This window comes from Amphiura filiformis, chromosome 18 (assembly GCF_039555335.1).
Source record: "Amphiura filiformis chromosome 18, Afil_fr2py, whole genome shotgun sequence".
NCBI classification, from domain to species: Eukaryota; Metazoa; Echinodermata; class Ophiuroidea; order Amphilepidida; family Amphiuridae; genus Amphiura; species Amphiura filiformis.
The window spans coordinates 17832760-17860353 of NC_092645.1; the positions used below are offsets into that span (position 1 = coordinate 17832760).

At 35.9% G+C, this 27594-nt stretch overlaps 1 protein-coding gene across 1 annotated transcript; it reads right to left on the reverse strand.

Moving 5' to 3' along the window:
• Nucleotides 1–160: 160 nt before the first annotated feature.
• Nucleotides 161–26725, reverse strand: LOC140139003 (uncharacterized). Its single transcript, XM_072160784.1, has 15 exons — nucleotides 26704–26725; nucleotides 23101–23337; nucleotides 21054–21281; nucleotides 19523–19768; nucleotides 18685–18873; nucleotides 17396–17578; nucleotides 14519–14665; nucleotides 11719–11894; nucleotides 10642–10768; nucleotides 9721–10052; nucleotides 5660–5798; nucleotides 4365–4582; nucleotides 3046–3206; nucleotides 2524–2709; nucleotides 161–1292 (listed from the first exon to the last, which is right to left on the reverse strand). The coding sequence occupies exons 1-15, from the start codon at nucleotides 26723–26725 to the stop codon at nucleotides 1247–1249; spliced, it is 2637 nt and encodes an 878-aa protein (XP_072016885.1). The 3' UTR covers nucleotides 161–1246.
• Nucleotides 26726–27594: the final 869 nt, after the last annotated feature.

The window sequence follows — 27594 nt, forward strand, 5'->3', positions numbered from 1 at the left end:
ATTTAACATGTTTAATACACGGATTATAATAGTTGTGTAAAATCAAATTAAGTATCACAAATTACATAATATTATGCAAAATGAAAACTTACAAGTTAAAATATCAAATATATTATACATACTTTTGTTATATAAAGCTTTCTTATTATTGTGTACCTTTTTTATTTTTATACAAATGGTGTGTAAACAATATTATTTATACACAATAGGAAAAGGTAAAGTATTTGAGTGTACAGAATACTATATATTTCATTTATTTATGTAAATGTCAGTTCCACTATAATGTTATCCCTTTCTGTGTTTAGTTCCGGGTTTAGTTGTAAATATTAAGAAAATATGTAGATTGCGCAATACAGAGGTAAATCAGATCACCTCTAGATTTTGAATAATGCAAATAACAAACAAACATAATTATATTAGCTTCAATGTCCTTAAATATTAGGTAGGTTAGATATTGGAAATATAATATAGATCATTAAGAAAAATATTTTTTTGTTGTAATGGACTTGTTTTATACCAGTCTGATGATTGTTGCCATCCTATACGGATGTGTAGCATGAAACTTGCAGTAACTGATACTGATATTTTTTTAACAATCTAAATTATAATAACGTTCTTATATTATACAATGTATATATAGTTTGGTTACTAGTGGGTTTGACGTTGTTTTTGGTCCAATAAGCATATTTGAAATTGCTGGTCTTGAAAGGCAAAATATATCAAAAACAAGCTTCTGTGGAGAAGTTATATTCGGACTATTATGCCTATATTCGTACTTAATTGTTCAAAGGTATTCAATCTACGTTTGCCACCATACACGCGACGCCCGTAACCTCGTGTCCAGCGCCTTTACACGCAAATTTCGTGTCAAGTGGTTCGAATTTGCACCCGAACAAATGTCGTGACAAGTGACACGTGATAAAAACATAGAAGTAGCTAGGCAAGAAGAGGCATTTGCTTTACAAACACATGGGGCCTGCACATTTCGGGTATTGGCGTGGCAAGAAAAATCATCTCATGTCAATGACTTTATTTTTCCGTGTCACGCCACAAGAAACGTCAAGATCAGTATTGTCAATCATCGCTAATATGTGTTAAATTGTATCATTAAAAGTTATAAAGAAATGTGCATAATAGTATACATTTTCAGAGAAGAAATGATACCAGAAATCCAACTAGTACAGCAGATTTGTTTCAGTTATCTCAAGCACAATGAAAGAGATTTCTTCTTCGTTCCTTTTAATTGCTATGCGTGTGGACAAATATAGCAAATAGGCTGGCTTCTCCTACACCTGTGAAAGAAATTGTAATAATAAAAATAATTAGTAGTGTTTATTTATTCAATGCTAGAATTTGTTTTGTTTAATTATGGTGATAAACCCCAGAAAACAATATCAAAAACAATCAAACACACAATCTTTGTCATAATAGTTCAGCATGAGCACACAAATAAATTTTCGGCACGCAAATCTTCAGTATGCACAAAGATCACAGTCAAATGTGTCGAAGTTTTGTTATGTCGAGTTTTTGCCATGTCTAAAGTAAATTTCGCTATGTCGAATAAAACCATAAACGAAAGCTTCGAATCTACCTACGCAACCAAACATGTTCACGGCAGATTACTAAATTGGCACTCTTATAACACAAATCGTCGGTCGCAGCACATAGTGGCGTACGTGAAGGACAAAATACGTTTCCGAACAAACCGTTTTTGAAGGATATGCTACTAGTAACAGGGTCTATACTTCTCCACTGTTATCTCTCAGTGGCCCGATTCCATTTGAAATTGAAGTTTAAGGTTCAAACTATTAAACTGTGTCTTTAATAGTTAACAAGGAATAACTGTTATAGGATAATAGTTAGCTCTAAAGCTATACGCCACTATGTGAAACAGAAAGTTTGGAAAATCACTCTACGCCACTATGTGTTGCGACCGACGAAATGTAGCGCACAGCCGTTTAAAAAAAAAGCACACGAACAGAGACACAGACATAGACGTAAAGATATAAAGCCTAGTTCAGTACTGTCATAGTTTTGGCATTTCCTCATAGTGATCTACTGCAGACAAATACCATCCCTTTGTATTATACACTATCGACCTTCCTGGCAAAGTCACCGTCACATCTAATGCTACCAGATCATCCAATCTCGTGTGAACACCTACAAGTATTCGTTCTTTGTCCGAACCATACCCATATGGAATCGTCTACCAACCACAGTGGTTCAAGCACCTTCTATCAGACAGTTTCAAACGCTGGTCCTTCCAGTGCTGATGGAGATGCTACCCACCTCCACCCATCAGAAGCTGTAGGCAGCCATGTTTTTTTACTTGCACCAATGTAATTTTTGGGCACCCGAGGCACTTTTGCAAAGTACGCCCTCCAAGGACAAGCTGCAGCGTCAGCTCAGCTTAATTATGGAGTATTTATCTCAAGACTCAAGACTCATGGTTATATAGGGACGGGTTTTAATAATCCGTTGTTCGTCAGTATACGAAAATCAAAATAATATTATTGATCTTACCAGTCGCATCGGCCCAAGTTGTGTAAGTATGTTTCAAACTGTAGAGAAAAAAGTGGTTTAGATGGGTCTTCCTCTTCCCAGTAACATGCTGGAGAAAATATGTAAACTATAAGCATCCAACCATTATCTCCAGCGCAGGATTCATATTTCCTATTTATAAACCATTGCCTTCCTATGTTGTCAGCTCTACATAGAAAATTTGTAACATTAGAAAGTCACGAAACACAACTCACAAAACACAAACACGTGTATCTGTAAAAGGCCGTTATATCATAAATACGGCTTGCCGACATGTTTCTAGTTTTGAGGCATTATGTTACATAGGCCTAAAAGTAATTATTCAGCTGCGGCACTAGGATTTGTAGGGGCAAAATTAAAGAGGCAAAAATGCACCCAATGTTTTGCAATTATTAGCGATTTTGTGTTCTGACGGGGCTTGGGGGAAAACTTTGGGAGTGGAGATGCATATCATGATCCCGTGGCCCCACAACCGATTTAGACAGTCTTTATTCCACCACTCACCCTTCTATTGAGAAATAATTTTGAGGTTCACTATGAATATCATCATAAGGTGATGAGAGTAAGCGGTCCTTTGAAAACCAATCTAAACTGGTTGAATCCGTTCCATCAAACAAAAGCGTCACCAACTCCACACCGATATCATCCAACAATACAACCTTAATCTGAAAATGTCATTAAATGTCAAGTAATAATGAAATGAAGTACTAATATTCTATTCGGTACTCCTTGGTAACTGGATCACGCATGATTTGGAATGATGGTACACCCAACATGCGGTTGACTTAAAATAGCGATCATTTTAATGGGTGGCTCAGGATTCAACATCGTGATCAAGTTGATGATAATGATGGTAATGATTGTTTGTTTGTTGATTGAATTGAACATATAAACAGATATACATGTGCACATCGAAAAAACTATTTTGAATCTATTTCAGGAGAAATTTCTGAAACGAATTCTTTAAACCACGCCACCCTCACGCAAGTTGAAGAGGCCATCCTTGGCCCTCCCCAATTTAAACAACTTGGCCCTCCCCAATTTAAGCAACTGGTTAAATAATTATGTGATAAAGACTGCATATGACCCGTCCCGGGTATATGCGACTGGAGTTTATTGGTTCAAAGCATGTAGGAACAGAATGCAATTGAATATCTGAGTGGAGTTAAGGGCCCAACTCCATCAAAAGTATTTTTGAGATATTAAGAAAAAACTTTATAATTGGAAAAGTTTTATAGACAGAATGTTTTTTTTTTCATTGTACCTTCAATACAAGAACATGCAATAGTACATACATTCGAAATTATATATGATGTTTCCATGGCAACAGTAAAGGTCTGAATACGAGCTGGAGTTGGGCCCTTCCTCCACTAATATACTGCAAGTGCCAGTTCCGTAAGCAGATGTGTTAAAATAGCTACAGAAATTTGATAATTATCCATTAATTGCACAAGTAGAAGCATGTAATATGTTAGCAAGAAAGTTTATTGCAATAAACTTTCTTGCTAACATATTACATGAAGCACATTTCATGGATGAACAAAAATGATCAAACATTCCTCTTTAACGTAATATTTTGTGGAAGAAGGGCCCAACTCCATGGAGTTGGGCCTTTCTTCCATGAAAACCATAATTAAGTGTACGTGGAAGACTATTTAGAGAGTGGATTTTGGCTCATCTGTCACACACAGGGAAGAACAGTCTGGCAATAAAATGCTGGGTCTAACTCATTTTTGTAAAAAAAAAAGGAGTTAGGCCCTTCTTCCACACGGGTATTCAATTGGTACCCAATTAGCAATCCTGAAATATCGGAATAAGTATACCTTATTAATATTCTCGTCTCCCCAGTTGAGTGCGAAGGAACTCTTATAATGTCCTTGAAAGCTAGACGTGAGTAGACGTGCTTCGGCTATATCCTCGTTTAAAGGTTCGGGTCTCTTCCATACTTGGTAAGGATCATACTCATCAAATCCGTTGGCACTATTCAATGGTTCTGTGGCAATACCGGATACAGCTTTAAATACCAATTGCCAATCAGGATCTATGCCAAAGAGGAAAAACAAATGAAATATGTAGGCACCGCGTTTGCTTTGGTCCTATAGCGATATCGGTGACCCGATTTGTTTTAAATTATTATTAATGTACGTAATGCAAACATATCAGGGTACCGATAATGCTTTAGCACCGAATTAGACACGGCGCCTTTTAAGCATGAAAAAATTGCACATTTGTATTACATCGTCGCCAAGATTAGGACGACACTACAAGATTCATATTGGGGCCGCCTGCACAGGTACCTGGGGAGTACTAGTGTAGTAACAGTACAGTACCATAATTGTTGGTGGTTCCTGTGCAATAGCAGCATTGGTACTATGTAGGTACTTTCTGTGTACCAGTCAGGTACCTTGGCGATGATGTACCTGGGCAGGCGGTCCCAATCGGAATCTTGCAGATTAGGACATATGTCTGGCTGGTAGAGAAAGCCAGTAGTGCACATCTAATGAATTAATCAACAACACTCTTCAGGTAATTGTGGGGCACTGCTAGGGATCGTAAGCTGGGAATACTTATAGGTTAATGAACGCGTATTACTTGTTGGAAGAGAAATTAGACAAAATAATGCACGCGCGCTGATGGGGGAGTGCATTAGACGCATCAACATCAGCGCAAGTGCATTATGTTGTCTAATTTCTCGAGCAACAAGTAATACAAGTTCATTAACCTATTTCATACACGAGAAGAAAACAAACACGTGATATTTGCTGTTTTTATAACCAAATTATCACTACAAATAATGGAAAATAGAACCAAATATAAATGCATCAACCCGCCCGAAAAATGAATCAAGCCTACGAGACGCGAACGCGCGCGAAAACACTGCGCGTAGTACGAAATTAGACACAATTAATGCATGGTTTGGATTTTTTGTCTAACGATTGCTCTGATTGGTTCTCGCTATCTAAGATTGTATGAAACAGGGATTAAGTCATTAATGCACACGTATTGGGGCATGTAATACCAACAGTGGTATGCACGAGGAAGGAAATATGTAATTATCCACAAATTACAAGTCCCCGTCATTTCCTTACATATTTTATTTTTTTTACCCTGACCTCACCTTCGCATCCTATGAGATCAAAACGCATGCAGATATGACCATACCACTCGATAGGTTGTATTTTGATCATAGTTGCTCGTACTGGTGACGCAAACAGTCTGGTAACTACGGTGTCCTTGTCTGTATTGCCATCAAAGACCTAAATAACATAATGTGTCACATTATTAATAACCAAACTATTGTTAAGCTGAATTTATACTCGATCGCTTTTGCAGAAAAGCGATTTTCACGCATGCTCAATGTTTACTTACATTTCCAGAGCGTCAAGCCGATCAATCGATTCAAATCGCGGAGGCAAAAACGACGTAGTTGAAGAAATCTCAACTTCCCAGCGATATCGCTTGACACGTGAATGCGTCAACCAATCATATACAACCAACTGGATCTATTATTTTGCTAATTAATTTACCTTTCTCGATTTTTAATTTTTGGTGATAAATTAATTCAAAGCAATAATTATTGACAGCAACTCATGTTTTAAAAATGTATTTTGTGGCATTTAGAATATTTTAATTGTCGTCTGCAATCGCTATCGCCGTGATAAGTATAAATGCAAAAGCGACGAGCGATGCATCGCAAAATTCGGCGATTGCAAATCGCTTTTTCAAAAGCGATTAATCGCATCGCTCGGCGATCGAGTATAAATTCAGCTTTACTGTGTACCGCTCAGGAATGACAATCAAAAACAAAAGCATGGAATATACTACATCCTAATTCTCTATTTAGCAGAATAAAATAAGACATAAATATTTTCAGTTTCATACTATTTCAAGTATACTAGGTTATACCCAAAATCAAGGTGTATACCGAGTGCGTATTTAAACAGTACCAAGAGCAACGAACAAGGACATCTCTATATTTTGAATTGTCAGGGGAATCACCTATTGTCAGTATACTTCGACTATATTTATAAATATGTGTTTATAAATACGCACGTGACCACCTCCGTGCTGTCGTAACAGCTTGTAGACAGTAAGTCTCGAAGTGACCTTCTATATAGCGGGTGGTCTTCCTTTACATTCTAATGCAAAGGCTGAACAATTTAAGACTACTGTGCAGCAAAATTGTCTATTTTGTTCAACTTTGTGATCATATTTGTAACATTTCCGTCGTTGAATATTTTTCCGTCGTCAAATACTTTCAAAATGGTTTTTTTTTTGATAACATATTACCGATTTGGAGTCCCCACATGTGTAATAAGTTCAATATTCAATATTAATACTTAAATTTGATGCTATTTATCTACAGAGTTCCTATTCTTTTCTGTATGGTGGTCAATGCATGAGGATTTGGTCAGGCTTGCTGGTCTTAGTATGTCGTGCCCATGGGTCACGTGCGTATTTATAAAAACGTATTCATAAATATAGTCGAAGCATACTGATTGTAGTCATATAATTCCTAAAAAGGGACTATTGCCGGTCTCACCGTAACTTGGAGTATGCTACTGGTTAACTCATATCAATTTGTAAGCGCTCGTTAGCAGTGGACTTCGGGAATATATATAAATGCGCACGTGACATCTACAAGTCGCCATACCGTGTTCGACGATGTAAGGTACCCGGATGTGCACAAATTCCACACGCAAAAGTACAGGCGAAAATGACATGTTACAAGGAAAATTGTTTTTGCAAAATAGTGGCATTGATTGCAAAGGGGAAAATAATTTGACCCGAAACATAAACTCTTTATTTGGTTTTTCCATCACGGAAAAAAACAATTAATGACGGAAAAGCTAGATATAGCTGATTTAAAAACTTATATTTCATTATTTCCGTGCTAAATGGGCGTGGCAATTGGCCATATTGATGACGAAATGTGATTCTTACTGGCATTAAGGTCAGAACTGAGTAGCTGCCGATGATGTTACTTGATAATTTTAGCACGTGATGATATAGGGAACTTAGGGGGCTGTCATTTTTTTGGTAGGAATGGGTCATGGATTTATTTACTTGGGAGTCACGATTAATACCCCCCCCCCCCCATAGTGCCGCCACTGAACAATAACCCTGACCCTAATTTTAACTCTAATTTTAACGTCAATTGACGAAACTATAACTTTAGCCCTTTTCGGAATAATGACCCTCTCGAACTAATAGGCTAGATGTCCCCGCCCGACCTCCCCAACCATAACTTACTCATTCGCTCGCTCACATCACAGATGCTCACATCAAAAATTGACAAAAAACTAATTCAAAATGTGTTTTTAAGCACCTTTTTGTGTCCCCCATGCTAAATCGGTGATCTGTACACCCTTTGACCATATTGACGTACAATTTAGAGTATAAACACGTAGATGACTGTACATGATCTAATCATCCCGGCTGGAAGATGTTGAGGAAGACTCGTATACTATACATCACGCTCATACGTTATATGACATATTGACGTACAATCACGTATGTGATGCATGGTTTGAGGTTTATTCAGCTAGTAAGTTAGATCTCGTCATACACATTATTGTCATGGTATTATATTGTAATTGTATACGTCAATTTTGTTCAGTTTGATTCAACCGGCTTATAAAGTTTTACTTTACACGAAAGGGAAAAGTTAGCAAAAAACAATTAATTTATGAGTGTAAAAGGGGGGAGGGTGGTTTTGGGGGAAAAAGGGGGGGGGGCGGGCAAATAATATTTATAAAATTATAAGTAAGGCGAGAAAAAAAGAAACCCTGTTCGACGGGCAGACGGACCTTTCAAGTAGGGTCGGTCGGTCGGTTGGTATTTTTTCATTTTTTAAATAACCCAAAAATCACAAAAATCTGTAAATAAATTTCAATTTGAGAAAATAAAAAAAAAAAATTACCCTGAAATTTCCGAAATTTGGGGTCGGCGTTCATTTGTACAGGAAAAATTTGTTGCCCAATTTGTTCAAAATTGTTCGTTTTTCGTCGCCTAAGTACATAAATAAATAATTAAATAAATAAATAAATAAATAAATAAATAAATAAATAAATAAATAAATAAATAAATAAATAAATAAATAAATAAATAAATAAATAAATAAATAAATAAATAAAATAAATAAACATTAGTTATGTGTGTACATGGGGGGGTGCTGTGTAATAATCATGATCCTTCGATATCCATGATTTATCCTTGCAAATTTATAGCATCGAACCTCCAGCCAATGTTCCTTGCCAGTGCTAGCCACGAAACAAGGTCACATCTGTAGCCACTCCTTCAATGGTCGCCATTTCAGTGATTGACAGTGACGTAATGCAAATATGCCGCTGGCCATCTGGTCACGAGCGCATTTATAAATGCGCATTTATATATACAACCGAAGTCTACTGGTTAGCAAAGTCATAGTTCATAGAATTTACAACCGTATGACAAAACAGGTAAAATAGTAACTCTTTGCAAAAGATTTGCAATTTAAAGAGAATTGGCCATTGCTCATTTTAATGAGGCTAGTACATGGACAATATAAATGTGCTCTTGTGCTCTTTCATTTAATGACATACAATTTGGAAATAGTTTGAGGAACACTTGAAGTTTGGACTTTTAAAACCTACATTTTGTTCAAAAATTGTGCAGGGATAGGTCGTTTTCAACAGATTTACCACATTCGACTTGCTCTCAACATTGAACTGATTTATCTGTTGACCTAATGAGAAAAGGCGTTTTTAGGGGGAAGTGTTAGCTTTCGTTCGATATAAAAAAATTCTGATTGGATGAAAGGAACACTTGCGGTTTTGACAAAAAAACCATTCCCAGAGGCTCATTTTTCAGAGACTGTGTTGAAACAACTCACTGCTTGCTTGGAAGCTTTTGGACGAAAATGTGTTCGAGGTGGAAACTGTGCATAGATGGTTTATAAGAGAATCGTTTTTGTATAGAAACCTTTCCATATGAAAGGAGCTATTACCATCGCTTTGGCTGAAAAAAGTGGTTAAATATATCATAATTGCGAATGCCGTTCTAATGGCAGTTTTGAACTGATTTGGTTATAAAAATTAACGTTAGTCAGTCGTTGGACGTGTCACATTCATGCCGGTATATTCGATTTAAACAAGATATCTATCTGTTTATTTTTATATGTTTTTTTTTTCAATTTACCATATCTTCCAGGATATTCTGCCTTTGAACGTATGCCCATTCTTGACCATAATCCTTATACAGCACTTTGAATTTTGTCACCCATTGCTCTGTAATTCCATTTGCTCCCTGGATTATCACACCATAAACCCTCGTAATGACACGTAGGTTCACTTGGATCCATTGATTACCGTCGTTGGTGGCAGCACACCATGCCTGTGCATTCTCAGGAGTGTCTTGGGGATACAATCTAGCATTTTGAGGACTGTGGTTGGGAGATGTAACACCAGATGCTGTGATTTGTTCATCATTAATCAGACCCTCTGTCTTGTAAAGTTGATACTGGCAACTCTCTAAATTAAAAAAGAAACAAAATAAACAAAAAAGTTACAGTAAGCGGCACATATTACCAGAACATTATATCTCAACTTGATCGGACCTCCCATTTCTAAGAAAGTCAGCAAATGAGTGTAATATCTATCACCGTAGGCTTATTCGTTATGCAAGGATTGTCCTAACACCCAGATAATGTTGACCTACTGAGGAACCTATATTATAAATTTTACCAAGGTTCCTTTGACAGTGTTAACCATCGCCTATACGTGCGCGACGTCAAGCGTGTGCATTGGACCTTATGCAAAATAATACGCGCTGGACGGCTAGCAGTACGCTTAATTTGTAAAAGGAAATCTGAATATTGTTATATCGATTTGGAAAACAAAAATAGTAGAATTGGAGGCGGGTCTGCTATATCTATCAAATCCAAGAATATATCTTACCGGATGAATGGCCACATTGAATTAATTTTACAGGTAATTGACAGTACCATTTTTTCTTCTGACGACCACATTAGAAACTTTAAAAAGGTCGAGAAGAACACAATACTGAAAAAAAATAGATAAACATCGCAACATAGTATAATTGAAGAGGATTTGAACTTACCGTATTCACATAAGCCGATTTTCCAATCAGCATCTACGGTCTCAGTGCACGATGGGTCCGATTCACATGAACACAGCTTTGAACTTTCAAGAACCACTGAAGTAATTTTGGATATCTCAAAGTCTCCCTGTATATTGTACAATTGAAAATGTTGGTGTGATATGCTGTGAAAAATTCTGTGATAGGCTAAGCTAAGTACAAGCAACACAATAAATAAGGTAGCAGTTAACAAATCATATAACCAAAATGAAGGTCGACGTCGAAAATTAAGGTAACCATAGTGATTTCTTGAAATTGAGGCAAATCAAATGAAAATGATACAGAAATAACCAAATTAAAACCGATGAAAGGAAGACATTGTTAAAAGATTGGTGATCATGATTATTGTCATGTATACTCATGACTTCCATGATGTGTAAAAACCAATATACAACTTTTGAATATGTCTATCTGTTTTACTTTCATTAATTCTTACTGCATAATAACTTATAACTCAAATTAAGAAAAACAAAACATGATATCGAAATGAAAACGCACTTTGGATTATAATGTCATTTTTCGAGAAGTACAACCTTAATTATGTGCTGACTGTGTGTAGCTAATTATTTAGAAACATAGAACTTGTTATCAGAAATCAAACAAACACAAAGAACCAAACCGCACCGCACAGCACCATACACTTCATGCCCCCATCGACCCCGAATACCCCGCATTGCCATTCATACATTTACAGTTCAGACTTTGTCTCTGGTCTGATCTATAGAGGCCTTGCATGTGACGTATCATCCCGTAAATATGGCGGACTACTCAAATGCATTCTACAAAAGCATGATTGCAATCTACCGTGACAGTTCGTCTCACACACATAACCCTGCACTACGACCAAATAGGTTGATGACAACATTTGATTGAATGGACTGCACTCCGCCATAACTACGGTGAAGGACACCGGTTCAAATCCTTTGTTTGGAGCCAATCGATAAAAGAATGCAGGGCCTCTATATGCATCTGTCGGGTGTCACTCTCCAAGCCCCCCGCTATCTTTCTCTAATATCAAGTTGTCTCTCATTTTCTTACTTGTATGGAAATGAATGGATCCTGACCTTCGTAACCGATATGGAAACCATTCAAGTCAATCATTATGTAAAGGTATGTGTAGGCAGATTCTGATAGGCGTACCACATTCAGTGACACCGACTCTAGCAGGCTTCCCATAGGATTTTGAAGTAAGATCTTAGCATCATTTCCAGTACCTGAATTGAAAATTATAAATCACAAAATGTAAATAAATAGCAAAGAAAAGATCCCTTTTCAATATTTTTGACAGGGCTGCAATATGTTCAAAGAACTAAACTGTAAAATCCTATAACAATCGAAATGATTATCCGTGCCGTTTGGCGAGTCTATCAGTCTATACCTTACGAATTATTTGAAACCAATTATGAAAATAATTATTTTACCCTAGGTCAAATATCAAATATGTGATTCAGTTTAATATATTCCTGATCTGAGGCCGCATGTAACTCTGGCCGTTTGCATCGTGTTATTATTGAGACCCGGCGGCGGTCTTTAATTTGTGTTCCTACAAAATTGATAAAGTGATAAATCCAGAAGTTTATACCTGTCAACAGAAAAATACAAAGAAAATCAACACAACATAAAAAGAAAGTGTTATCAATGTTGCTACAACCTTGGCGTAAATTCACCTGCACGTTCTGGTGTTAAAAGCACGCAATCGGAGCCAAATATTATGGTAGTTGCGTATTATTTTTGTATAATAGTTGCAAATGTACATTCAGCTTACACTCGCCCCTTCCCCACCCCCCATTTTTCAATGTTGGGAGACTGTAATGTAGAAATGACGACGATTTTGTCCAAATCAACATTGCAATAGGGGAGCGGGGCAGGATGTTGGCCAATTAACGCTCAGGTGTGGCAACATTTTTCGCCAAGTTTGTAGGAGACAGTTCTAGTAATTAGACTAGTCTCTTCTACAATCTCCATTGATTTAATTCGATTTAATCTTGGATAGATGTGAAAACAACACTCACAGCCGTAGGGTTAATTAATCTATTTTCATCCAGAAAAAGACTCAACCTCAATACTCAATAGAGATTGTTGAAGAGACTTGCCCAAGATTTATAAATTATTGTGCCTGATAATGAGAACAGATGTTCTCGAAAGCATTAGCATGTAAATTAATACATGTTCCTTGTAGAGTTCCGTTGCCAGTTTTAAAGGTATGAACACACAATCAAACTCTAAGGGATATTGACTTCAAAACTGATGTCTTACGAGTTGATTGTCAAAATCAATTATTGTCCTTTGTTTTGGGACACTTTTGTAATGACGCAATTACTTTATATGTTCACAGTGACGTCACCTGGATACTATTATTAATTTTGTTGTCATTTCTTGATAAATAGCTATTCATTGGTACCAACTATACAGTATCAGTATATACTCCATGTGGAGGATTGGTCAATTCCTTTAGTAAAGCGTTCACTTACCATATAAGCGTTCACTTACCATAAGCGTTCACTTACCATATAAGCGTTCACTTACCATATAAGCGTTCACTTACCATAAAGCGTTCACTTACCATATAAGCGTTCACTTACCATATAAGTGTTCACTTACCATAAAGATTTCACTTACCATATAAGCGTTCACTTACCATAAAGGGTTCACTTACCATAAAGCGTTCACTTACCATATAAGCGTTCACTTACCATATAAGTGTTCACTTACCATATAAGTGTTCACTTACCATAAAGATTTCACTTACCATATAAGCGTTCACTTACCATAAAGGGTTCACTTACCATAAAGGGTTCACTTACCATATAAGCGTTCACTTACCATTTAAGCGTTCACTTACCATATAAGCGTTCACTTACCATATAAGCGTTCACTTACCATATAAGCGTTCACTTACCATATAAGCGTTCACTTACCATATAAGCGTTCACTTACCATATAAGCGTTCACTTACCATATAAGCGTTCACTTACCATAAAACGTTCACTTACCATAAAGCGTTCACTTACCATATAAGCGTTCACTTACCATATAAGCGTTCACTTACCATATAAGCGTTCACTTACCATATAAGCGTTCACTTACCATATAAGCGTTTACTTACCATATAAGCGTTCACTTACCATAAAACGTTCACTTACCATAAAGGGTTCACTTACCATATAAGCGTTCACTTACCATATAAGCGTTCACTTACCATATAAGCGTTCACTTACCATATAAGCGTCCACTTACCATATAAGCGTTCACTTATCATATAAGCGTTCACTTACCATATAAGCGTTCACTTACCATATAAGCGTTCACTTACCATATAAGCGTTCACTTACCATAAAGGGTTCACTTACCATAAAGGGTTCACTTACCATATAAGCGTTCACTTACCATATAAGCGTTCACTTACCATATAAGCGTTCACTTACCATATAAGCGTTCACTTACCATATAAGCGTTCACTTACCATATAAGCGTTCACTTACCATATAAGCGTTCACTTACCATATAAGCGTTCACTTACCATATAAGCGTGCACTTACCATATAAGCGTTCACTTACCATATAAGCGTTCACTTACCATATAAGCGTTCACTTACCATATAAGCGTTCACTTACCATATAAGCGTTCACTTACCATATAAGCGTTCACTTACCATAAAGCGTTCACTTACCATAAAGCGTTCACTTACCATATAAGCGTTCACTTACCATATAAGCGTTCACTTACCATATAAGCGTTCACTTACCATAAAGTGTTCACTTACCATAAAGCGTTCACTTACCATATAAGCGTTCACTTACCATATAAGCGTTCACTTACCATAAAGGGTTTACTTACCATATGCATCACTTGGTGAGCTGACTACACCTGATGCTCCCGAACACTGGTAGGTCACTCGCAGATACTTAAATATGTTTTGGCATGGATCTCCAAAGACGGAACTATGGGCAAACACGGTACACGATGTCATTCCTTCACAGCGTCCTTGAAAAAACAAAGAGGAATAGATGATTGTTCAAAGGTGATTGACTTGGATAAATATGAGATTGAACTTTTCGGTAAATCCCATAAGCCTTTGTGAGTGCACCTGAGATGTCGTCATTTGACACGAGATATTTAACGGCTACCATTGTGTATTGCCTGCATTGAAATTGAATTATTTTGTGTAAAGAGATTACTTTGTAATGGGCAATTAATTAGGGACGGCACCACGTACAGTAAATGATGTAAATAATAACAAATTATCCATATATCTTTACTCAGATGACCCCTAATGACCTTAAAAATTACCTTATATTTTATTCTCTCACTGATTTCCATTGTGACAAAGTTGTATCCAAAATCCTACAATGTTTAATTATTTTACCTTAGATTACCCGTGATGACCTTCAAATTACCTTGTAAAATTCATTGCAGAGGCATATTTTGATCAAGTTTAATTACAAAGCTAAAAGATATAACTTATTTGACCGAGAATGGCCCTTGACGACCTTAATTAACTTGAACAAGTATATCTTTAAGGTTTTACCGTCGTTACTAAACCTATCGACCAATTTTTTTTAAATTGACATATTTTGTACGTTAATATGTGTAGATAATAATTCAGGAAAAAAAACAGGGGGTGCCGGACCTCACTTTCTCTGTACACTTCAATGGCAAAATCAGCAATTTGCCCAAAATATACCACCTTTTGCGTTGTATAAAAAATTGTCGAGACGAAATTTTTTTAATTTTATATACGAGCGTATGTTATGAAAAAGAAAAAGCTCTGTAAAATTGGGGGTACCGGACCTCGTTTTCGCGGAAATTGACCAAAATTGGTCAAAAATGCATTTTTTCTGCGACACCATGCGTAGTCAATTGCGTACATGGATATTTTGGTGCTTACCAAGGCGCTGGCATACAAGCGCGATCTAATGCCGGATCAGCGTTCGTGTACGCATATGGCCACAAAAAAGGAATTACCTGTTTACGCAGGAAAGTTTTCACTGCAAAAAAAGTTACCTAAGAAATGTCCATAATAGAAACAATAAAAGACTTAATGAAGCCTTACAATTCTTAGCCTAATTCTAATTTGGTGTATTTTGGTCATAAACGGGTGTAAGAAAGACACCCATTCTGCAAAGATATTGGACCAAAGAGTTATCAAGTAACATAAAGTGAGGAATTTTCAGCTTTCACTATGTTCACCTGACTCGAATGACCTAAAAGAGGATTTATTAAACATGTTAAAGCATGGTTAAAACGAAGCGTTTGACACCATTGGCGAAAGTGTTTGACTATAGGCCTACGATTATTATAAGCAGTTCTACTTAGCCATGTTAGCATGCTTAGTGCCGTTTATCGAGAGGAAAACTTTTTTGGTCACAAAAACTATACGTAATTATCTCGAGGTGGATTCATATCATCAATTGTTGCAGTTCAATTAAAACAAAGTTAAACATTGGGTTTCCTAGCTGTAGAAAAACGTTTGGCCAATTATGATATAATTTTTTTTTGGAAATGTATGACACATTTTTTAAACTAAATAGTTTTGATGGTGTTGTCTGCATGTATCGCATGCATTATGAATTCAGTGCACGTAGTAGCCTAGGTCTTTACCCAATAACACAAAATGCTTTAAACATTTAAATGTTGGATTATAAACTTTTCTTACTTGACCTAAGATGTCCCATGTTTACCTTGAAATGATTTCAAAATCACCCCCCAACAAAAAAAATTAAAACCAAAACTGGGGAGGCATCCTAATTTAAAGAATTGACCCGGCCCTTCTGAGAAATGGCGTCACGTGTATGTGAGCAGAAACAACTTACAACTTTCCATAATCATCAATACAACAGTAAACTGTAAAAAAAAATATTAAGGGTACCAATACTTTCTGGAATGCATTCATGTATTATGAAAAGTAAAGAGTTTCCACGGCTTCAATTGAACTCGAACTAAGCGATCCGTTACTTCGTTGTTTCTGAATCTAGGTCTTTACCGCTAGGTCACAGAGGCAGTTGGACGGAGATGTACAATATATAAAACATAAATCTCATAATTCTGTGTTTCGGCTGTTGTTTAATACATACAAAGAACACATTTCTCAGACAAGGTCTCAGACAAATAATGAAAAAACTGATACGATGATGAAATTGCATAGGTCAGGAAATATCTGCGTCGCAATCTTTTGTATTGGTTTTTGGAATTCGACCTTAAAATTTAGACTTCAATATATTATCAGTCGAAATAAAAAAAAGATATTTCAACACTATATGGCAGCATTCTTTCTCTGGAATGTTTTGAACATGTATGTGAAATAGCTTCAACAATGGTTCGCTACATAATAATAAAAGCAGCACTGACCTAAAGAGGGGCGGGAGGTGCCGTATTCACGACTTCAGGCTAAATTCAAAATTGATATAAAACGTTTTTTTTTTTTTATCAATCACAAAAATATATTTTTGTCATTACACTACATTTTTTACTCCAATGGCTCCTCGATTTCTTCAAATAATCTTATAATGATAGAGAGAATCACCCGGCCCTCTATAATTACGCAGAAATGATTCAGTCCCCTTAAGAGGGACCTAACACTTAATGGCAAAATTACGAAAGGAACTAATAAATTTTAAACTGAATTTGTAATGGACTGGACGGTTTTTGCAGAAAACTGAAACGAATGCAACTCAGGTTATAGGTCATATATATTATTTGTCCCTCTTATCGTACCTCGCACAATTTCCAAGTCTGCAGCTTCAGACGCATGACACTCTGTATACCCAGCCGCCTGGTGAGGGCATAGAATCGAGCCAGTTACTCTCCTACCGTACAAAGCTGATAAAACATTGATTGTCCCTCCTGTATCACAGGTTAGAGTTGCAGATGCGGTTTGGCCTCCGCAAGTACACACCTCTGTCATGAATAAGAAAATCATTCTCAAAGTTATCGTCGCTGAGCGAGAATACCTCATATTCTAAAGATAAAACGCAAAACCTATGTACAAAGTAAGTCCCACTTACATGAGCCTCATGAAAATTTTTCTTATATTCTTTTTTTTTTTTTGCGTCAGCTCGAAATTCCCGGACACACCTGTTGATACTTCCTTTCAAATTGTAAACTATAGTTTGATCAGCTCGTAATCGGCGGGCCTTTTATCATCGCAGAGTAATATCAATATATTTTATTTTGAGAATTGTCTTGTGACATCTCGTCATAAATATCACGACTTATCAATTCAAGCCCTATACTTTGTCTACTTTATTTTGCTTGTGCAATATAGACCAGACTGGTCAACTATATCACTCTGAACGTAGGTCTACTTTTCGGCGTAGTGGTAATCATTCCCGTTGATTACGAGCCGATCAAACTATAGTGTAAATGACAAAATAGAAAACACCATTTTCAATGCAAATCATGAACATGTTTTGTGACGGCTCACACAAAATAGTTACATATGAGGTTTATGTTAATACTGGGGTACACTTTGTTACATTGTGAGATTTTGCAATAATTGACCTTTGCGATTACATGAGGTTGTTTGTTTCCTCTCAGAGACGTTATCTACTTTGTAACTTGGTAGTTTGATTGATGGAGTCACTGCCTTTCATATTGGGAAGAAAACCGGGTGTTAATCGTCGTGGAATTGTCATATTTTTGTACCTTATCAGAACGTCTTGCGAGGATGTACTCACATTATGACATCATTGCAACAATACCATGATTACGCGGGAATGTTTATAATTATTCTATTATCAGACGTGACCCATAGCTATATATTGGTATCAAAAATATTAGTATATAACGGTTAATATATAATGTTAAGCGGTTGAGCAACTCCACCCTCGTAGTTCGTGTAAGAAAGAATGAAAACTATGAATTCGTAAATATGTTACATCGTTAATCTTAAAAAATGGTTTGGTGCCAACTTAAACTATTTCAAAAATTAAAAGGCAGCGTTACTTTAAATCACATATCGGGCTAATTCAAGAATTATCCTTTGGACGCTGCACGTTAAATACCTTTGTATGTGGCGCTGTTATCGATTCCAATAAACGCAGTGATCGCTGGGAAACCAGACCCCTCAACGGTTATCTTAGCGGCCCCTCCCGTCTTCACGTGTATTGGTAAGTACGGAATTACCGAAGGCTGCCATGGAACACGAAGACCAGTGTTGCCTGCCTCTGATCTGTCTTCAACACAATCGGGAACTGAAAAAAATATTATAAGATTTAATATTAAGAATATCAAGCTAGAACGGCACAAATGACATTCACAAATGACATTCAGGGGTATACACCCTATATACTGATTGCGATGTAAAGTTAGTGGTATTACCGGCGGCCTAATATCCCCTCCCTAGGACGTAGTATTCTCATGCTTCATTTACCCACCACGTAAGTTTAAATTTAATCTACAGATGTTGCCAATTAAATTAAATTCATAGGCCAAAACTCCAGCGGGTTACCACCGCCGGGGATTAAAACCGAAACCTCGTGCACCAAAAACGAGTACACTTGTGATAAGGTCATGTTCTTCTCCGGACGCACCTACTTTTGGACGGAGTACTATCATGGTTCGTCTAAATGAACCATTAGGGTGAATGGAAGTCTAGGTTTAAATTACAAATGTTATCATTTGAATTCAGATTCTGTTTTTCAAATCAATACCCAGACAAAACAATCTCGTCTAAAATTGAAACCGGTAACCTCCAGACTCAAGGCGCAGTGAAGCAATGCACTGAAATCATTCATATATTATGACCATTTCCATCTAATAGTTTTAAAACTGTTGCCTACATTCACCCCATGCCAAAGCTGAAACAAATTATCCACCCTCTCAAACTATTACATAACTTACCATTGACATCAACATAAAAGGTGCAACTGTCGCTATTGCCATACTCATCCCAAGCTGTGCACGTGACACGGGTGTGTCTAATTGGAAAGTTAGTTCCTGATGGCGGATAACAAGTAACATTAGGGCTGTCATTAGCGTTATCGGTAGCCACGGGGTCCTGCCATACAACCAGAGCGGTCGGTTGGGCAAGATCTCGGTTGGTTGTTAGGTTTCTAGGGCAAGACGCCAATACAGGATCTTCGTTATCTGTTATAATCAGTACCAAGAAGAAAAGTGTTTGGAGTGAAGAGTCAGAAGAGCTATTCGATAGAGCGTGGAGAAGTCAGACATCAACAAAAATTCAGCTGTAACCTACCTGTACACATAGTTGTTTTATGGCATGTAAAACCGAGTCATTTTAAAGAAAAGTTGAACAATGATGGCGCTATTTATCTCAAATTTTGTGTGCATCTTTACAAGGGGAGACACTTGTAAAATGTTATTAGAACATCAGCAAACAGACTAACAAATGACAAGGGATTTTTCAACAAACTTTTTATCATGAAACGTAAGGTATAACTCATATTATTTGGCTAATTTTAATTTAAAATATATGTAAATAGCGCCCTCAATTTGCACACAAATATACGCTTAAAAGGGCATTTCGTGATCCACAGCCTCATCCCCCCACTTTTCTCAAAAAAAGTTGAGATTTTTACATCACTGGAAACCTCTGGCTACATAATGTTTATGTACAAAATATTTCTTGCAGATTAATTCGTTTAGCAAAGATATCGCGAAATTTGAATTTCGTTCTGGTGCACCAGAACGAAATTACAACGTATTGTCTATGGAGCAGTGTAATACACATAACCATGCATAACTCGGAAACGCAAAATCGGAATCAACTGAAATTTTGGGAATATGCTTTTTTTGTGGATAAGTACTGAAAAATGTCATAAAAAGAGGATGCTAAGATCACGAAATACTCCTTTAATAGAATTAAAATAACCACAGAAAAGCAGAAAAAGATGAATAATTTGATATAGAAACGAAAATCTATGTTAAATATAGCTACGAAATATATGTGTATATGCAGTTTATTAATGTGAGATGGTATTATTCAGGGCTAGAATTGAACATTATAATAATGTTTTGTCAGAAAAAGTAATAAATGATCACATCAAACAACCGAGTTGTATGGGACCAATCTTTGCAAAATATACTTTAGCTTTGGGTAGATACAAGTTGGGCAAAATTCCAAAATCGTTCAGCTGACCCGTTACCAAAATAATTTTATCGGGACCTTTGGGCTCAAAGGGCGCAAAAAGTTCCAATCTTAATGCTGAAATGGGCCAAAATACGGATAATTGTGGCAAACAAGACCAAACGGAAGGTAAACATCGTATATTTTGTCCTTTTTTGTCACTTGAACATTTCAAGGCGTCCGTCAAAAGGGCTATTTAGGAAAAAGGCCCGTCTCAAGACAAATTAACCTCTTGGACGCTGTTCTATAGGCGTGTCTACTTCGTTATTTCGTTTGAAGACTCACCTTCGACTTCTATTTCAAAATGGCAAGCCCTCTCAGTCCCTTCTTTGTCAAGTACGTTGCACTCAACTATTGACAGTCCAATTGCAAATTCGGTTCCAGATGCTGGATAACAGGCTACATTGTTCAGGTAATTGGTATAGTCGTATGGCACGGGGTCCAGCCAATAGACTTTTACAGATGCTTTGCCTGGTTCTGTATCTGTTACCTTCTTTGCAGGACATGTTAAATCTGAAATGTATAGAGTGCCATTAAGATTACATTGCGATCAAGTCATTGGCGATCAAGCCAGTAATCGTTTTATCTCTATAACTATGGACAATGACGGATGGTGGAAAGCTTCAAAAGACGCCTAAGAAAATACGCGACTTCTTTGGACGTCGAAGATGCGATCGTAGACGTCAAAGAATTTCGTGGTAGACTTAAATCGACGAATCATAGGGCCAGAAATCACAAGCAGCCAACCATCTTGAGCGTATTCAATATCTGGCCAATTAAACCTTAGACGCCTAAGATTTTACACGCCCAAGATTTCTTGGACGTCTGAGTGAAATCATCAAGTCTCTAGCTTGGTATTTTATGTGACTCGTTAACGGGCTCATTAATAGAAAATCCCCGCGCTTTATTGAATGTAGTGATCATCGGCTCCGTTCTTCTTGTTCATATTTTACTACCGGTATATTTCTTTTGTTTTTATTGGATATTGATGACCCTCATAGGAGATTGTTACAAGGCAGTGCTTGTCTGGACAGTAAAACATCCTTTGACATGATCGCCATTACAACAATTCAGAAAAATATTTTCCTCCAAAAAATGTGATCTCATTTATTTTACTTTAATAAAGACTAATTAATACTGAACAGGAGAACAGCACTGTTCATATAAATGGTTGAGCTCAATGAAATATACATGAACCAAAACCCCCACTTCTGGTCAAACGTTACTATTTTGAAACCCCGAGAGAAGAGACAATTTAAGAGAAATGTTAATGCTTTTTGTGCTCTTGTAGGCCTGGAGTCGAGACAATTATCGAGATACACGAGAAGGATCCAATAAAATAACTTTGTCATATGAAATGCATTAACGACATTATGGCCACATATAAAATCGGTGAAGTGTACTTAATTTCAATTCATGAGATAAAAATTTTATATTGATGTGGTAGCTTAATTTGGTTTTTTAATTATAAAACGTTGCATCAATATTGATTATCATGCGTGGTTGAGCCTAGCTAGCTCATCAATATTAGACTAGTCAAATAAAAAACTTAACGACCATTACCATCTCCCCAAATCTCACACAAAAACATATCAAAAGTCCCCAAAAATCCATTGTCAAATGTCAAATGTCAAAATTTGGATGCTGCAAGGGGCCAAAAAGGAAAAATGATCTGATTTTGATAAGAGAAATCGTCTCATATTGTTCCGCTTGCAAAAGCATTTAATAAAAAAAGAATAGTTTGCCATATCTGAGGTGGTTTGTTACCTTGGTAACATGTCATAGAAGATCAAATCCCATTGAGCCGTGTTGACCTTAACCTATTTTGTGGTGTTACTTATGTAACAAAACATCCAAAACAATTTAACTTTTATCATTTCTATTTATTTTTGCCAAAGGAACAATTAGAGACCAATTGGATTAAAATTGGACCAAATTTCAATTGTAAATGCCCGTGGGCCCAATATTTGACCTTTGACCCTTTTGCCTATATCTCAAGAACTATATGTCGGTTACCGGTCAAACTATACTTTCTTTAACTGCATCCGTAGAATGGTAGCAATACATTGGTATGGTTGTTAACAAGATTTGACTAACTTTGAAATTCCACCCTTGTATAAGCGGTCATTTTTGATTTATGCAAATTAGGCACTGTTCCCCTACTTGGATTTTTTGGGACTTTTGTTGGGTTATCAAATATGTTTTTTCTGAAATGAATGGTGATTCTGTTGCAATTAGTGGTGGGTTAACCCCTTATGATTTCAACCTCAAATCAAAATACAAAATACCATTCACATCGCTTATAAAAAGTGTAAAAACAGACCACCTATACCATTGACATTAACGTCAAACGAGCAGCTGTCACTATTCCCATATCCATCCCAAGCTGTGCACGTGACACGGTTTTCCCCGATAGGAAAGTCACTTCCCGATGGAGGATCACAGGTAACAGTAGGGATATCATCTGAGTTATCGGTAGCCACGGGGTCTTGATATAGGACCAGAGCGGTCGGTTCGCCAGGATCTCTGTTAGTTGTTACGTCTGCAGGGCAGGGCTCCAATATAGGACCTGTTATTGTAAGATATAAATATATATTTAATAGATCTTCAATATTTAATATTTTTATTATCATCCCGCCGTCTTAAAGATATGAAAGAATTTGTCACAGAGAGTTCGGCTTCATATATAAAGCCGAATTGTCATGTATCCTGTTGAAGAGGAACGTAACACAATGGTGCTAATAATGATAATAATAATAATAATAATAATAATAATAATAATAATAATAATAAAAATAATAAACAAAAAAAAAATGAAAATACGGTTTAGCAGTTAATTGAAAATAATAATAATAATAATTATAATAATAATAATAATAATAATAATAATAATAATAATAATAATAAAATAATAAACAAAATCAAAAATAATAATAATAATTATAATAATAATAATAATAATAATAATAATAATAATAATAATAATAATAATAATAATAATAATAATAATAAAAAAATTAAAGGATCGACTTGGTGTCGTTGGATTAGCTCCACCCAATATAACACTAGTACAATCGCACGGATTGTCATTTGCTAGAACCCAACTCAGAACATGGTCACCATTGTATTGTTGGCCAACCCCACACGTATGCGCTTTAATCGAAATGACCAAGTCTACCAAAAGGAAACAAAGTGTTAAAATATAACTTTATACAATATAAGCATGTATTTTTAAATAGAGAGTGTTACTTTCATCATAATAATGACTCTGGTGCATCTTATGCACTATGTACCTGATAGAATAATTAAACGGCAGTAGTGCGTCAAATTATGTGTTTTGACCAGTGTGCAAAATAAAGACATTCCGCCCGTCTGAGACGGGCTACTTTGTCTTCGGATGTGTAGGCCTAATTACCCAAACCAGCCCGTCCGATGAACGCCCTGAAATGTTGCCACCATAACTATTAGTTGCGTACCAACCGCCGACATACCAAGACAAAATCAACTTTTTAGGAATTTGCAATTTTGCCCACCCTGACATTTTGTCAATTAATAACTAGATACTAAAACAGCTGCCGATTACCAATAAATCAAAACCAAAGTTACACATAGAATATATGGACGGGTTACTTTCAGGCCGGACATGTTCCTTTTAGGGGCAAATCAGGATTTTTTTAATGAATCATTTGGCATAAAATAAGGAAAACCACAGCATTGACAAATTTAAAGCCATATTATAACATATCTGAGGAGGACGCCTTCAACATTTTTCAAAATTCCTTTTTTTTACACAAGTATATTGTACTTTATTAAACCACCATACCCTGCAAAAATCTAGACTTTAGGTGCTGTAGTTTTGTCAAAATCCGAGATTTTGAAAGAAACGCAGGAACCGTCGTTTTATTATTACGATGGAAATATTAGTCGAACGCATACGCGATCATTCACAACACAGTCGTACATGGCGTACGGGACGCGTATTTTTTTCTGCAACCTTAACGGGACGCAAAAGTTTATTAAACCCTAACCGTAACCCTAATCCTAACCCTAACACTTACCCTAAACCCTAACCCTAACCCTTTCCTATGTGTTCCTATGGGTTATAAATTTTTGCGTCCCGTTATGGTTGCAGAAAAAAAATCGTGCGGGACGGTGATCTACACAGACAAAGGATCGTACCGTAATACAACCAAAGGAATGATACGTATTGTCGACATCGGCGCTGGTAGTAAATTCCAATTTTCTCTGCTTTGCCTTAGTTGTTCGGCTCAAAATTAAAAGGGGATATACTTATGTGACAGTGAAAGCTGACATTTTATGGCAAAGAAATACTTATCTATTTTGTATGGAAATGTTATAATATAGCTTTAAAGCCCCATTCAAATACATATGGCTAATTATTCTACTTAAGTAGAAAAATTACAGATTCATGTAATGTCTTATTCTTTCTTTAATATTCGGTTTTTGACTTAAGCATTATGTTAGCAAATCTATGAGGATAACAAAGGTGCCAAAAGTTTGATGATATTTATGAATAGGCCTTTAAGTATACATGTAATAATTCATTTCTTTTGGAAAATATCATTATATCAGAAAAAATGAAAATATGAGGATTTTTTTGGATGAAAATCAAATACAAGGTGTCCCCAAAAAAGAGACCCCTCATTTCGCCCTCTTTTCTCCTATTTCAGAAACGATGATCAAGTATTTGTTGGTATTTTAAAGAAGCCTTTACCGGTTAGCTTTAATAAACCGAAACAATTATTTCAATCGGCTCATAACTTTTAAAGATATGCATTTTTAAAGAAATGTATCCGTTTTTCACTCTGTCCACGGAGGAGGGTTGACTATTTCAAAGATTGAAAAGTGCATATACCATGCATGAATATAAAACATTCCTCGATGATAACTTTATAAAATAACAACTTTATTTTAGGAATGGGCTTTACCGGTGGGCTTATGGGATATGGATTTTGTTAAGTGTCATTAATTTGGGCGAAATTGATGTGGGATGGGACTTCTTTTGCTATACTTGCAATTACTTACGTTTTTCTCGGTTATTTTATGCCTTTTTGTTTTATTATGTTTCTTACTTTCTTACTTTATTGTTTCTTGCTTTCTTTTATTAACAACATAAGTCATTTCTCTTTTTGGAATAAAAGGTAGCCCTGTCATCTTTCTACGAACAGAGATGTAGTCAAAAACCAATTTAGTTCAGTTTTAATATTACTAAAAGTCGGACCATTTTAACAATAACGACCTTTACCTCATGTGGAACTAATAGCTACGTTATCACTATAGGCAACGGAGTTACTTAAAAAAGTATTAGAGGTTTTTTAATATAATTACGAAAATGACGGTATTATTGTTTAAAAAAAAATAAATATGATTATTGGTTTTTTAATAAATATGATAACGGTAATGACTACGATGATGATGATAAAAAATTATTATGACCATCATTATCATGACTACCATGACGATGGTGGTCATTATGAGGATAATGATGACCATCTTCACCAAAATGATGAAGATCAAGAAGGATGATGAAGAAGATGACGATAATTATTGTTCGTGGTTGAGATAATAATGTGATGAGTATGGTCATATAATGATATTGTGAAGACAAGGAAATCCTGAAATAGCGCGGGTATATGAATTTCAAAATATCAAAATGATCTGAAAATTGGCAACCTTGAGTTATGCCAAAACTTTCAATCTGATGATCTGATGTTGACGATAATGACAATACCTATGATGATGGCAACGCTACGATGATTAAGATGATGATTAAGATGATGATGATGATGATGATGATGATGATGATGATGATGGAAACGCTACGTACGATGATTAAGCTGATGATGATGAAGAAGAAGGTACAAGAAAAGTTTCAAAAAGAGTAAAACAAGTTTATTCTTTATTGTAAACTTACCTAGCAAAAAGATCATTGACATAGTCAGCAATACGTGGTCGATTCGTACGCACAACATATTGTACCGTAAATCGTTTATGTAAGCAACTTTTTTGGTTAATGCTGAAAAATACATGACAAAGACAACGATATTCACAACATCAGCTGATGTTATATTATTCACGAATGGTTACTATTAGTAGGAATATCACCTCAAAAATAAGTGCAACAAAAAACACATTATTTAATGTTTCTACATGATTAATCTTTAAATCAAAAACATAACTGAACTCGGACAATGCATTGTGATGTATATAGTGTCAATTTCAAGATGCTTGTAGATGGGATGAAAGCCTGCCATAAATGGCTATAATGACACAATTAGCACATTTAGAGACTTTGCAGGCTTATTTGGACACTTGCTTGAAAAAGCAGCATTAGTTTAAACATCACAGATTAAATGCTTTCCTGATTTAATTAAAGAAAAAAAGAAAAATTAAAAACAAATCTCATGGAATATATCTAATAAATCAAACTGTTTGTACAGCTAAATAATATGCAAAACTAATGACAATAGAAAACTGCTCATGATATGAAGGTGCGGTTTTTCATTTGATCTTTCATTTGATAACAAAAAATATACAAAAAGTAATTAATTATGCAAATTAGCTATTTACAATTAATTATGTATTCATGCTGCAAATTATGTAAATTAGCCATGTGTAATTTTGACTTTTTTATTATTTTATGAATGTTCTATTCATACGTCGTAAATTAGTCAATATGAACATGTTATGATGTTGAATAAAGAAACTGCAGTTAATTACTTAAATACAATAAACAAAATACAAAGTTTGAGATTTTTCGGTATCTGGAATAGAATTTCTAATTTCTTCTGTAAGCATCATTATT

Excerpts from the sequence above, each read along its gene's own strand:
- LOC140139003 (XM_072160784.1), bottom strand. The coding sequence starts at position 26,725 with ATGTCAATGATCTTTTTGCTAG. Across the intron at positions 14,666-17,395 it reads AGACTTGGAAATTGTGCGAG|GACGCTGTGAAGGAATGACA; the intron begins GTACGATAAGAG and ends TGTTTTTTCAAG. Across the intron at positions 4,583-5,659 it reads TGATCTCATAGGATGCGAAG|ATCCTGATTGGCAATTGGTA; the intron begins GTGAGGTCAGGG and ends TCTTTGGCATAG.